Below are 15,202 nucleotides of genomic sequence, written 5' to 3'. Positions count from 1 at the left end.
GGCCAAAAACAGAACTAAAATATGTTATTGTGGAGTCAGGTACCCGGCATTAAGAATATGCCAGGTTATGATCATTTAACTACTGGTACTGAGAAATTTCGGATTGAACAAGCTCTGCAAAGAGAGGGGCTCATCCTCTTTATTTTTGTCTTTTCTTACCTGTATTATATATTTTTTTCTTTTGTCTTTTTCTCTTAAAAACGTTTTTAAAATAATGATTAAAAAACAAAAACAAAAACCCCGCTAGACTAGAGCAAGAACTAGGCGACATCTCTACAATGTGGAGAAGAGCAACCACTCCTGCAGCTCCTTTGATGTTACTAGTGATTTGCCGGTTGTTGGAATAGTTGCACACTTACACTTATAAACGCGACTTGGGGCCAGTTTGAGATGTTGAGACAGGGACACTCTGTGTGAGGAAACAGAAGAATGTCAGCTTGTTTGCAGATATGATGTCTAGGATTTTCAAGAAGGCTACGGCAAAAATGTAAAAGAAAGAAAGACTGTACCAAAGGAATTCCTTCTCTTGCTGTTTCTTCCAAAAACTTTGATGGTCTGAAGAAGTTTCCATATGCTTCTGACCATTTTTTGAGACTTGAATATATATGTGTAGCTCCAACTGAATCGGCCCAAAATATAAGACCACCACTGCAACAACAAGAAAAAGTTTTAGTTAGAACCTCGGAACATGTTGAATATACAAATATTTGTATTTCCTTAGTAATTCGAGCCACCTCATGGAGATGACTAAACAAGAAATGGAAAGAAAGAAAGAAAGAAAAGAAGCAGCTGTAATCAGCGAATATGTTCTATTTCACAATGTCAGTGAACAGAGTTCAAGGATGGTAGTGCGGCTACTTCAGGACGCCCTTGTTAAAAAGCAAAAGAGCGAGGACTTTTTGGACAGTATGTATCAAAGATCACTCACCGGTAAGAAGGGAAACTCATTCCCAGAATAGATGCAACATCAAGATCTGATGCTCGGAGCACAATTCCTTCTTCCATAACACGACATGCTTCATTCACTACGGGAAACATTATCATCTCCACAATCTCTTGATCACTCAAAGATACAGGCTGCAATCATGTTCAGTACCATTGTCAGTACACTCTTTGTCACGTATGGGAAAATAAATGTGCACCAACGTGTCATAGAAGTTCAAAAAATGATGTATACGGAGTATAAAAATAGAAGGGAATTTCCCTAGCATGAGTTAACTGATTATTCCTCAACCTAGGGGTGAGTACATATTGACATATGCAAGTGAAGATACTAAGTTAAGAATGACTGAGAGAATATGTGAAACCTTTCCACCAGGCATAATATTAGCAAGCTTTCTAGACTTCTCAATGATTGGAAGTACGGTTGGATCGGGTTTTGGCTTGCTTCCCTTTTCATATGTGTAGTATCCTTTACCATTTAGTTTACCTGAAACATTAAAACAATGCACGAAGCCATATAAGCATCAAAGCCATTGGCTAGAGAAGTTACAGCATAATAGAAAGCTAACACTGAGTAGTTGTTAGAAATCTTCAGATCAAAATGAAAAAAGGAAAATTTTCCTCTGTACCATTTCTCCCGTCTTTCATTAAAAGTTCAGTTAGTGGGCTCTTGAACATCCGATCTCCGAAGGCAGAGGCTAAGACTTTACCAGCGGCAATTCCTATTCCATATCCAGCCACGTCCTGAAGTCTGGAATTAAATGGAACACTATTGATCACAGAATATTACACAAGCAAGGAAGCACCAGAAGATGAGCAAGAACATTACTGGAAAGGTCCAATGGGAATGCCGAACTCTCTGACCAATCTGTCAATCCTGAACAAATCCACACCCAGGTGTACCAAAATATGTGCCCCTTGTACATATGGGAAGAAAGTACGGTTAACTGCAAAGCCGGTACAGTTCTCCACTATTACAGGTACTTTCTTTATGGCCTTTCCAACTGTCATGAGATCAAGAATTACTTGGGCAGAAGTCTTATCTGTACGGACGATTTCCAACAGAGGCATCACATGAGCAGGACTGTTCATGAGATAATATATTAGAATCAAATGCAAACACTGTTTACAAATCAAAGGCTTGATATAAAAGGAGTGAAACAAAACAAAAAAAGTGGGGACTTCATTTTATGTAGCTTGTTGAAGGACATCAACTAGAATGTTCAACAGATCACCATATGAATTTGAGAAGGCACTGTGTTATTTTTCGATCTATACCTTTCCATAGATCGTTTCTTAGACGATATTACAGATTTAAATGTCAAGTTGAAAGTGGTCAAGTTACGGCTAAGCAGATCAACAGAGTCAAACCTAAGCCCACGCTTTCAAGAATCTATTTGCATTCATAATCCAAATTTACGTAGCTCTGTTCGATTAGAAAAAAACTGAAGGGAAAAATGATATACTAATATGACCTGAAAAAATGTGCCCCCACAATGCGATCTTGAGAAGTTGTCTTTTCCCCAATTATATTAAGATCGATGGTAGATGTATTCGTTGCCAATATGCAGTTTTGAGAACAGACCTTCTCGAGTTCATGAAAAATTGATTGCTTCAATGGAACACTCTCAATAACAGCCTGCATATACCAGAATACTCCATTAACAGATAAGCAAACTATTTGTGGGTAGAGTATCCTAAAAGTCGAAAACAAGGGCCTCCATGACAATATCCTAAAGATGAAAGCTAACAAGTACAAAAGAAACGGAAGTAGTTAGGTGCTTGAATATACTGTATTGACTTATCACAGTATTCATAATTTGTTTGATCAATGCATGCTAAAAATCCTCCATGTGAAGAATACAACTATGAGCAGATATTGTGAGCCTCATCACTTGACCAAGCTTTATCACATAAAACCCGATTCATTTTCATCGCTTTCACCATGCATTAAAAAGAAATGCAGGAATGCATGGCATTAAAAAAGAAGCCATAAAAGGATCACTGTGATTTGGAAGAGAATCAAACAAGTAAGACACTTACCTCTATCACCAGATCAACATGTTTAAATTCTGAGTAGTCCAGCACGCCACTAAGGATTGAGAGGGCATTCATCACCTTATCTTCTGTTATTTTTCCTCTGGCAAGCAGACTTCTGAGATTTGCTGGCACAGACAGTATTAACCATGAGTATGAGAATATCATAATGCTACAATTACCACATGCATCTAACTCGAATACAACAAATACCACCCTTTCTACCAAGGCTTCAAAACAGCTGATATTTCAAAATATTTCTATTACACAGCCCAAAAAATTCACCCAACAGGTTTCTCATTTGAGCTGCCACTTCAGTTGACATGAAATTTTTGGGAAGGATAGAACCATAGATAATACAGTTATATTTCTGTTTTGAGCCGCTTAGCCATCTTAATTTTATCTACTTTCCAATACCTGAGAATTTTAAAGTTTGATATCTTCGGGTCAGCAAATTTACCAAACAATGACTCATTATTAATCTCAACTGATGCAAGTGTCAAACAAACTAAACCTCAATATACAGCTAAGTAAGTTGTTGCTGACAAATTTATCTTTCCTCTTGTTCTCTACGTATGATCTTGATCCTAGCAATTAGAAACTAACTATTACTAACGGAGGTATATAATTTTCTCGAACCATTGTGAAATGAAATGAGAACCTTCTATTGCTTTAATTCCCTTCTGAAGGTACTCGGTATTGATTTCCTTGAGAACAACAAATATATTGCTTAAGACAAGGGCGGTGGCAATTCCTGAACCCATCAACCCCCCACCAATAACAGCAACTTTCTTCATATGCCTTGGTTTGAGTCCAACATCAGTCACATTGGGGACCTGCAGAAATATAATTAACGGTTCTGTGAGTAACGGATAACAAAAGGATGGCGCAAAGCTATAATAAAACATTTCTGGGAGCTCATTGCAAACTGTGCATATAATATTCTTAACTCTTGCTTTTACTTGACACTTATTTAACTTGAATTAAGCAATACTAAACCAACACAATAGTCACACATCCCTCCTTCGAGCATTTGTAAGGGTAAAGAAGATAACTAGATACAACCATGTAATAGGTGATCAGTTTCCTTAAGGTATCGACGATAAAGATTGACCCAGAACCCCTAATTACCAGTTTTCTCAGAATTGCAGACTACAGCCATATTAGGCCTTCCACGAGAATCTTTGAACTCATGTGAACAATTTGATGGGTCTCTCCCCTGCATCACAATTGTCCCTAACTTCTATATGGAGTAGAACATTGATGCTTCACATGGTCTCATAAAGTTGTAATGGTAAAACCCTAGAGGACCATTACTTACTTGCTGTTATAGCAGATTATTGGCGGTTATAACTGTGCGTAAGCTTAGGGACAAGGGTCAGTATGTTACCTCCCAGACCAAATCTGTTTGATATGGCGAAGCCAAGTAACATTATTTACTTTCAACTTGTAGTTTTATTTTATTTTAAAGAAAAAAAAAAGAAAAGAAATGAAACGAAACGAAACGAAACGAAAGACACAGTCAAGCTAGTAGTATGCTTAATATCATGAGATTAAAAGTATACCTTGGATATTGCACGCTGGGCAAAAAAGAAATGGACTAGACTTTTCGAAGTGTATAAAACATTTGGATTAGTTAGTTCCTTCTCCTGCAAATAGCAATTCTCAGTTTGATCAGAGAAAAGGTACAACATCATGGAAAATAGATCACAAGTCGGTCTTGTGGAATAATGTGGTGATCATTCCGGGACTAAGCCTACAGCAGACCTTATTGCTGTAGTTCTTTTAGAAAGGAGAAGATGCACTGCTTCAAAGGAGACCTCTTACTTTTACTTTAAGGTAGACAACTCCTAGATAACTTAACTATATTAGCTTCTTATTTTCTATCGCCTAACAACAGAATTTTTGTCTTTCAATTCCAGTTTTGAAAATTTTATTTCTAAATTTTAATTCCATTTCTGTTGACAGTGATTAACCCAACAGGTCTCACTTGGATACCTTTTAGAATAACTAGTAATAAAATAGAATTTTTATTTGCAAAATTGCAAGTATCAAAAATAAAGGGATGTCATGTCACTTGTACTGAAAGGGAACTACTACTCTCACATAGTATATCACAAATGCATCAAGCAAGAAAAAAGAGTACCTTCAAAAGACCAGAATATCCTCCAAACAGAACGCCCTCCTCGACAGCATCAAGGCAAGCTTGGTGCTGAGGCATATTAGGAGCGGTCCTCCTAGATTGTTCTCTGGCAACTTGTATTACTTGACGCGCTTCAGCCAAAGAACCAAGTTTATCCGTCCTTTGGAGAGACGATATCCATGGTTTACGCCTCTCGGAAATGTCCAAAGCCCAGCGTCTTGCTACTTTCAGCAACTCCTCTTTAGATACAACAGCATCAATAAGACCAAGTTTCTTTCCTTCTTCAGACATTATTGCCTTCGACGTCTACAAATAATTTTAACGCCATTTAATAAGCATTACAGCGTAAAACGCGTTCCATAAGCAATCAGATTCGAAATAATAACCAATACAACCAAGCGTAGTCATATGAACACAGGCTTACCAACATCATTTCAATAGCTTTTGATGTCCCTACCAACCTCGGAAGACGTTGGGTTCCTAAAAGATATCAATCAGTCTATGTAATGAGTAAATACCAGATAACACCTACAAGCATATGTAAGGCGGCTTAACTGAAATGCTCTACAATTTGGCTTTGTATTATAAAATGAAATCAACTATTACCTCCCATCCCAGGAATAATTCCAAGTGTGAGCTCTGGCAAGCCAAGCTGAACTCTTGGTGTTGCAATTCGTGCATGACATCCCTGTTACAATCAACCACGACAAACACAAGTCACTCTTAGTACCACATTTACAAGTTCACCAGACGCGAAAAACATAAACTTGGCAACAATTCAAATAGCACAACAATACAACTCAGCAGAAATTACAAACCATTGCCAATTCTAAACCACCTCCAAGTGCAAGCCCTTCAATAGCAGCAACTGATGGCTTTTTCGCCTCTGCTTAAAATACACTGAAGACTGTTAACCAATTTCCCCTTTTGCATCAACAGGTAATCATATACAAACAATACAACAACATACCTTCAATTGTGTTAACCAAAGATTGTTCATCAGGATTGCCAGAATTATCCTCTGCCAAGCCAATCAAAACACTAATTATTACACTCTATACCTCTAAATCTTGTTTAAAGCCAAGGAATATAATCACATACCAGTCTTTTTTTCCTTCGCGAATGCATTGATATCGAAACCACCGCAAAATTTCCCACCTTCACCGGTCAGAACTACAGCTTTAACATAATTTCTATTCATTGCCTCCACATATCTCTCCTTCAATTCTTCTATAACTGTACAAATTTAAGTTTTCCCCCATTTATCAAATTCTGGCACCGGGATCAATACAAATTTAAGTAGAAAATGGGAAATTACTTACTCTTGTATGATAATGCATTAACAGGAGGATTTGTAAACTTGATTACAGCAACACCATCACTTCCAACTTCCATAGTAACACCACTTTTCTTTTTCGCCATTGGCATTGGCATTTTTTCCCCCAAATTAGTCAAAGAAAAAAAAAAAAAAAAAGAGTTTCAGAAATTATTATATTCCATCGGAAAAAATAATATCAGTGGGAAATTATAGTTTAATAGAGTGAAGTCAGAAGACTCAGAACTACAATTATTGGTATTATTTATTGTTCAAATTTCACTCCCCACACCACAGGCATGGGAAAGGGGGAATGAGAATGATGGCTCCGCCCTACCACCACCAAACCACACCATGGTGCATTTCATGGTGCAACTATGCAATGGGCTTAGCAACAACAATGAAAAAATATAATCTTTGAATCTGACTATAAAAACTTAGTGAGCTCTGTCAATATGGGGTATGCATCCTTCTTGGCAATCCTCTCCTTTGCTATATAAGTGTGTGCAACTATGTAATAAGTATAACAACTGGTCTTGTAGATATGTTTCAAGAGTTTGTAATAAGGTGGCAGATTGTCTAGCCAAATCTGTCCTCAAGTCTTGTAATACTGAAGAGTGGTGGCAGGTTCCATCAGCTACTCTAAATGTAAACTTGGCTAATGATGTATCTTTCCTTTGATGTTTAATATAATTACCTTTATCAAAAAAAAATGTGGAATGACAAGAGGGAGAGAGAAAATCCGCTTTCCCTTTTTTTAAAAATGAGGAAAAATATTTGATCACATTTTTTAGGCCAAGCAGTATGGTGAGTGTTTTGGCTTAACTATAATTTGAGTACATCCTAACAGGGGTGTATCGGATCAGGATTGTATGGATAAAAACAGATAGTCGTTTGCCTGAATCTAGTAGATTTATAATGTTTCTTAAATAAATCTTATAGGTTCTTATAGATATGTAATTTTGGATTATAATAGATAAGTTAGGATTAATTCAAATTTACAAATTGCATCATATATTCCTTTCAAAAAAAAAAAAACCCATCCATAAGTTGAGGTGGTGAGTGATGTGTGGAGGTTGGCAGTGATGGTGGTTGGTGGTGACTGTGGTGATTATTTTCAGTGGTGGTAGTTGGTAGTCGATGGCGGTGGTTAGTGATGGTTGTTACTGGTGGTGGTGGTGGTGGTCAGTGGTAGTTGGTAGACAACTATTATGGATTTGAGCATAATTTAAAGAACGCGCGATTGGGGGATACAAAAAACAATTGGGGGATATAGATTACTTCCCCCAACCAGTAGTGTCTGTTAAGGGGTGATTTTTGGGTATGAAAATACTAAAATACCCTTTGGTTAATCAAAAAACATTATGAAAAGACCATAATACCCTTTCTACTAAAATTTAAAATCAAAAAACCAAATTCATATATGCCCCGTTCTCAAATCAGTACCGGCAATCTTCTAGGTTTAGGTTTTTGAAAAAAAAAAATCTTCATCGTCGTTCTTCATCCATTCTTCGTCGATTCAAAAATTTCTTCGTCCATTAACCTACCCGAATCATAACAATGCCTCCACGAAAGAAACCAAATGCCCAATCGAAATCAAACTCGACTGCTCAACAGAAATTACAGGAAAGGCTTGCTTTGATTTCTCAAGAGCAAGAAGAAGATGAAGCATCCAACTCGGATAATCAACCTCTCGTAAAGATGGCATCTGTGAGAAGCTATGTGATTTTGAACTATTTTATGAGTGTTTAAATCGATTTATAGCAATGGGTTTAGGTTAGAATCGCAAACCCTAACTCAAACAATTGAGTTTCAGTGAGTACCGGCATTGAAATATGTATGAATACCAACCGGTACTCAATTACGACATTCAATCTAGAATGAAGACAGTGTTGGTATTGGGTTACGGTATTGATTTTAGTATGAATACAATGCCGTTTTCAAACTCAGAGTCTCCTGAAACTGAATATCCTATACCAGCATTCATATTAAGTTGAATACTATGCCGGTATTGGGCTACGACATTACTTTAAAATTGTTCGCGTATGCCGGTAGTGCAGCTTTGGTATCCAGGAACATTCTAAGAATTACCGGCATTGGTTTGAGTTAGCATTCTGCGCCGGTACATGGTTAAGGCATGGAGTGAATTATTAGGTGTGTATCGGTAGTGTTCATTTTGTATCCAGCAACAATATAAAATACTACCGGAATAGTCGATATTTATTGTACATTGCCGGAACTGTGTTCCGGCATGCGGTATTTTCTTGATGACCATGTCGTTTCTGGTCCCGACATTGTTTTGTTTTAGTGATTCCATGCCGGTATTAAGAATGAAATTTTGTTGTCTTGTATTCATTTCGTGTGTCTTTTGATATAGGAAAAAAGCCAAGGAAGTTAACAAAGGAAAAACTAAAGATGTTGTCATTAAGAGTAGAAGGAAGGACGGTCTTGATACTCCTCAGTCTATGCCTCCTCGAGGGAAAGACAAAGGTCGCAAAAAGCGTTTGGGGGCTGATACAAGAGGGATAATTTTGGAGAGTGGTGGTGACCGTAGTCGACTTGTAATTCGTGAACCTACTGGAACAGTTAAGGACGATGAGCATGATGAAGAGGAAAGTGAGGAGGAAGATGATGAGGTTCATCCAAGTCAATTAGCAAGCCAAAGCGAAGTTGGTGGGCCAAGTCAACAACAACCGACGCAAGGCAATGGAAAAGGCATAGTCAAAGTAAAAGTTAAAGGTTCGCACCTTCCTCATAAGGATGACATTTGGGGTGAAGCTCCGGAACCGAAAATGCTATTTGAATACAAGGACTCGTGGGCTCATACTATCTATCAAACCTATGTAAGCATTTTTTATCTTGTGCATATGTATTGTTGTGTATTTATGTAAAATCTCTTAATTGTCTTGTCTCCTAATTGTAGGATCATAAGAAGGTTGTGCGTGTTTGCCGAAACCAAGACGTGGATGGTTGGAATTTGTCTGAGGAATGTGAAGAGTTCCAAACAATAGTAAGGGATTCTGGTCTATATGCTTTGGTTCTAAATTATGCTTTGGTTGTAAACGGATACCATGCACTTCCCTTTTGGGGAGATGACCTTCATTCCCGAAGATGCTCAGAACATTCTAGGCTTGAATGTTATCGGCAAATCAATTGCAGAAGGAGATAAGTCTCCGAACCTAAAATGGTCTAAGTTGCACGCTTTGACTAACAAGCTGTTTGGTTGGGAATACAAAACTTTCATAGTTTTTCTAAAAAACCGGCATTGGTTTTGATAACACTACAAGTTGAATCTACTTACTTTGCATGTAGAGATTGATGGTGGCTTGCAAATAGAGCTTGATGATGAATTTCCCATCGCTTGTGAAGCTTGAACCGTGCTTGATTGATCTATTTTTTGAGGCTTGCTTTCTTGAGAGAAGGATTTTTTTATTGGGTGGGTGCTTTGTGTAGATTTTTCCGAAGGAATGAGGGGGTATTATATGCAAATGAAGCTCCAACGGTCATATTTTTCAAAAAAACTAGCCGTTTTTTTTTTTAAATTCACAGGTACCGGCATGGTCTCAGGAATACTTACGATGCCGGTACCAAGTACCGGCGTTGAACTCTTTTATTCAACCATGCCGACGATTATTGCATTTTTGGCCCAATCTTTGTGAATAAATTCACCTATACCGGCATGGTCGCAGGAATACTTATGGTGTCGTATCTCGTACCGGTGTTGAACTCTGTTATTAAACCATGCCGGTACTCTGGGTGATTTCAAAAAAAAAACTAGCCATTGAGGTTTTTCTCTATATAAAGAGAGCTAATACTTGACACAATTTCCCAAAACTCGTGTGTTCTTATATATATCCTTGAGACTCTTAACTTAGGAAACCCTAACCCTAGAATAGTCATCGATAAATAACTTAGGAAACCCTACACCCTAAACTTATATATAAAACCTACTCCCACATATAATAAATGGCATCGTTCGACTCCGAGGAAGATTTAGCAATCACCCAAGAATGGTACGCCGAAACTCTCCCTTCAACTATAGATGACAACACGAGGGATTCCATGTGGTTGAAGATTTTTAACAAATTTATTCACGATTAAGGTAACCCGAAAGGAAGAACTTCTCAACAAATCGAGCAACGACACGACATCATCCTAAAGGCGGTGGTTGGGTATATAAAAATGAAACACCGGATCGAGCACGCTACCCGCAATAGATTGTCACCTCAACATGTATGAGTCAATTGTGAAAGCAAAGATTGCGAAATGAATATTTGAAGGGGCTTGTTGTCCGTCCCTCTTTTAATGATACGCGTGTAGTTGTAATCCCAAACTATCTTCTCAAATTATTGCATAACGCTCCTCCCTTCCCATTCCACCTTTCTAATACTTTCTTGTGAGCTATAAATTGTACTTACAGAAGACACGTTCGTCTTATCCTTTTTCCATGAAGCCTCTGAGAATTTTTCTCGGTTTGATAAATGCTTTGGTCAATCTCTTTACATCCTCGATTTCATGAGGTTTTAGCTTCGCAACTAGGGACTGACCAACAAAATCTTTCGGATCCTGGTGGTTATGATGGCCGAACAAAACCTCACAATCTCATTCATTGTTCTTGTCATTTAAACGGAATACAAGCTTAAAGGGGCAATTATCCTTCCTCGTATGAGTCTTGTATATCCTATTAGTCTTCTTTAGATATACATAATCCTTTCTCTTGTGGCTATTATTCTCCTTTTTTTGCCCACTTCTCTTGCAAACTATCTCAAAACGGCTTTTTGAACCTTGGGTATTCCTCACCAACACATACATGTTCTTAAGAGCAGTCTCTTTAGCCTAAGGAATTGCTTCATTTAGATATTTTAATCCCTACATAAGGACAACAATGGGAGATTATAAGGTTCATTACAAGCAATCCATTGGTAATATTCAAGATACTAGGTGAAAAGAAATCTTTGGTAACATAACGGAGGCATTTTATAGTATTCCGACGTATCCCGACCGACCGTTTTTGCATTTGTTGGATCAATATATGTCACAACCTAAGGATCAAACAAAAAGAAAATAAATTAGTTCCAAAAAACAAAAATTTAATAATATGCCGGTACACATTCCGGCATGCTCGATCACAGTCCTGGCATGCTCGAACTGCACACCGATACTAAAGACCAATTTTGAGACGCTTCCGGCATTAACAATATATTTGAAAGCAATGCCGGAAATACGGATTCCGGCATGCTCGTAATCTAAGTTACCACGCCGATAAGAGGTTCCGGCGTGGACTGTTAGAGCATAGCTCGGTCGACCTCGCATGTGTTGCTATCTCAAGCATGTTTGTCAATGTTAGTGATCAAAACTATGAGTCTTGATTTCTAGCCTACATAGCTAAGTCTCGGACTAGAATAGAAAAGTGTAGCTGAGCTCAAGGACTTCATGGCGATTCACCATACAACGACGAAGATCTACTCAAGGAACCGTGGAACTTCATCAACAAAAAGGTATGTGGAGACTTGAACTTATCTATCACTCAAAAGTCTATCTCTTCTATCTCCTACTTCTTTTGAGACAAAAGTTGTATGCTATATAGACTGGATCACACACATTTCATATTTCGAGCCGAGTATATCTCGCCTATCTATATCTCGAAATCATGTGTTGGTAAAGCGTTTCGCTTTGATCAAGTTTATCTTCACCTAGTGACGAAAGTCATGAAAAGTTTCAATTACTTTGAGAATTGCTCTGACGCGAAACGGTCTGTGAATAACGGCTATATAACGTCCTCTAAGAATGTCTCAATGATTAGAATGAGACTTTAGATTACATAACCATGTATTCCTTAATCCGAAGTTTTCGAACTTTGTTGAGAGAAACCGGAGGAATTGGCTTTGCCAAGTCCGCGAACTGACGGAGGTTCTTGTACCGAGAATTTCTGTTGGGATTTTCCAAAAACTCGTTTGCGTGTAAGTCCGCGAACTCAGACCGCGAACCTAGTCCGCGAACTGGAGAAAGTCTCTTTGCCGAGATTTTCTGCTGAGTTTGGAAAACTCCACCGGTTGTTTTAAGTCCGCGAACTTGTTTGTGAGCTTAAGTGGTTATGATCTAAAGATGTGCTCTGAACACGAAACTTAAATTACTAAGGAATGCTTTATACAAACCGTGTCTATAAAGTTCATGAGTCGATTCAATCGATTCGAATCATCTTTGTTTCAATTGTGTCTTGTGTAGTTACATAAGATCTCGTAGAAATTGAACAACTCTCTAACTAGTCCATTTGAGTCAATTGAACTAGTTATGGTGAAGAAGAACAAGGTTAATATGAAATGCTCATATGGTTAACCTTTTGGGTTACTATGTTGAACCATACATGTACACGTTTGGGCATGGTTTTCACAAACCCAGTAAACGTCTACCCAAGTGTGTGTGACAAACTAAGTTTTCGATCTAACAGTTGAGAAATATTAGCTTGAATCTAAATCAGGTTTTCACCTAACGGTGAATATTGATTGCTTTGTAACTAAGGCAAAACCCTGATTTGAAGGCTATATAAAGGAGACATCTAGAATTGTGCAAAACTAATCCCCACACATCTATGTGATACTAGTGCGCTCGCCAGAGTCGATTCTCCTTTAATCTTTGGTTTTTTTCTCTAAAACCAGGTTAACGACTTAAAGACTTCATTAGGATTGTGAAGCCAGACCGATACTACTTTTATCGTAGTTGTGTGATCTGATATTGCATCTTCTATCGTACGAGTACAATCCTTGATTGGCTTGAGATCGTGAGAGTTTTCCGATAGGTAAGATAAAGAAGTCACAAACATCTTCGTCTCACTGTTTTTGATTCCTCGACAAACCGCTTGTGTAGTCAGGAAGGATTGTAGAGAGGTGATTGATTAATCTAGGTTATTCTTCGGGAATATTATCAATTGGTTCCTGTTCACCTTGATTTCATATCTTAAGACGGAACAAAACCTAGGGTTTTCCCGTGGGATACAGATTTATCATTTGACAGATTTTTCCGTGTGAGACAGATTTGTTTATTATCAAGTCTGCGATTTTGGGTTGCAGCAACTCTTGGTTGTGGGTTAGATCAGCTAAGGGAATCAAGTGCATAGTATCCTATTGGAATTAGAGGCGTAGGAGTACAACTGTACCTTGGATCGGTGGGATCCTGATTGGGGTTCAACTATAGAATAAGATATGTTAGTGAACCAGGCAAGAAGAGAATAAAAGAAAAAAAATAAGAGAGGAAGTGATGAGGTAAATTTGGTGATAACGGTGGGATAAAGACAAGAAGGGTATTAACAGAGATGAAGATCTCAAAAACTAAATCATTGACTGCTCATACAGATGTGAAAAAGATTAAGTATATGAGGAATCTTTAATCTTAGCAATAATAACCTCAAGACGACCACTTACCCGATTATGAAATAATTTCTGAGATCCAATCAGTTCGGAGAGAAATCCCCAAATCTCCTTTACCCTAGATCAATTAATCGTTATGTATAACAGATGCTTTAGTGGCAAAGTTAGTAAATAAATTTAAATTAAACGGACACCGTTACAGTCAAGACGGTCAATTTTGGTCCTCGGACCCAAACTCTAATTTAAAACTTTCCAGAACCCAAATGCAAAACTGGCCACTTTTTTCGGACCCAAAATCAAAATATCCCTTTATTTATTTATGTGCGCCCTGCCGCCACCCAATCCTCCTTGGTCCATCCACCATGTTATCAAAAGAGTGGAATAACTTACAAGGAACATGTAGGAAACATGTCGCCTATACGAGTATTAAATGAGTCTGAAATAGATGATTTCTAATTGGGAACATTATTCGCGTTCTTCGTGTTCTTTTTTATTTTGAGCAACAATTTTTTTATTTCTTGCTAGAATTATAATATATGGATCCACACAGCGAACTACGTTTTTCGTTCGAGCTCCTTTGGGTTTATCTTTTGTAGACATCGTTGAAAAAATGAATCGACGATGTTTTGATTTTACGATTCACGACGACGATGAGTTGAATTGATGAACGAGGGAAAAAAAAGTTTTTCCTCCACAATCAGGAGAGAAGGGAAGAGCACGAGAAGAATAGTTGAAATGGGTTGAAATGTTTTTGATTTGGTTTTTTATTTTCTTTACATGAAGGGTATTTAGGTAATTTCAATGTCCTATAGGGTATCCCTTAACTAGTGCCCTTGGATGGTATAAATTGTTGGCCCCTAATTCCTTTTGAATGGTCCCTATAAATGCTAGGTTAATAAACTTATACATAACCATCTTTTATGTTTGGAACGGTGGTATGAGTTGTTTGGTGTTTGCTTTTTATTGTCTTCACTCAGATCTTTGTTCCTTTTCATCGGTCTCCTTTTTTTTCTTTGTCGGTTATATATATTGGGTTGAGGTACCCTCTTAAGTAGTTTTTTCAATAAATCCTTTCTTATTGACCGATCAAAAAAAAATGTTTGGATTGTGGTGTCTCAGCAACTTCTTATTTTTCAATGAGTTGTTTTTATAGACCTTACTATTACTGAGTCTAAATTATGCGACCTTCAACTATTTCTATTAAATTATACTCCCTCAGTTCCATTTTACTTGATGTTTTAGAGTTTTTTTATGTTCCAAAATAGATGATAGTTTTAGTATTTTTCTTATATTCTCACTGATTTGCCCTTGCTTTGGAATCATACAATATCATTAATTTTTATTGTAATCAATACTCTATTTTTAAATCTCCTCTAGTTTGGTAGTATATCCCAAATAAAT

General features: G+C 37.5%; 1 protein-coding gene across 1 annotated transcript; it reads right to left on the bottom strand.

The window, feature by feature from the left end:
- Positions 1–6,632, bottom strand: LOC113338071 (peroxisomal fatty acid beta-oxidation multifunctional protein AIM1-like). Its single transcript, XM_026583589.1, has 17 exons — positions 6,445–6,632; positions 6,224–6,358; positions 6,093–6,143; positions 5,941–6,008; positions 5,729–5,810; positions 5,547–5,602; positions 5,126–5,428; positions 4,545–4,628; positions 3,641–3,815; positions 2,986–3,107; positions 2,418–2,581; positions 1,772–2,026; positions 1,572–1,693; positions 1,308–1,429; positions 929–1,077; positions 510–648; positions 1–409 (listed from the first exon to the last, which is right to left on the bottom strand). Exons 1-17 carry the CDS (start codon positions 6,554–6,556, stop codon positions 362–364), a joined length of 2,187 nt encoding a protein of 728 aa, XP_026439374.1. The 5' UTR covers positions 6,557–6,632; the 3' UTR covers positions 1–361.
- Between the last annotated feature and the right edge of the window lie 8,570 nt (positions 6,633–15,202).

Source organism: Papaver somniferum, unplaced genomic scaffold, assembly GCF_003573695.1.
Source record: "Papaver somniferum cultivar HN1 unplaced genomic scaffold, ASM357369v1 unplaced-scaffold_18, whole genome shotgun sequence".
Classification (NCBI taxonomy): domain Eukaryota; kingdom Viridiplantae; phylum Streptophyta; class Magnoliopsida; order Ranunculales; family Papaveraceae; genus Papaver; species Papaver somniferum.
This window is presented reverse-complemented; position numbering and strand designations above follow the sequence as displayed.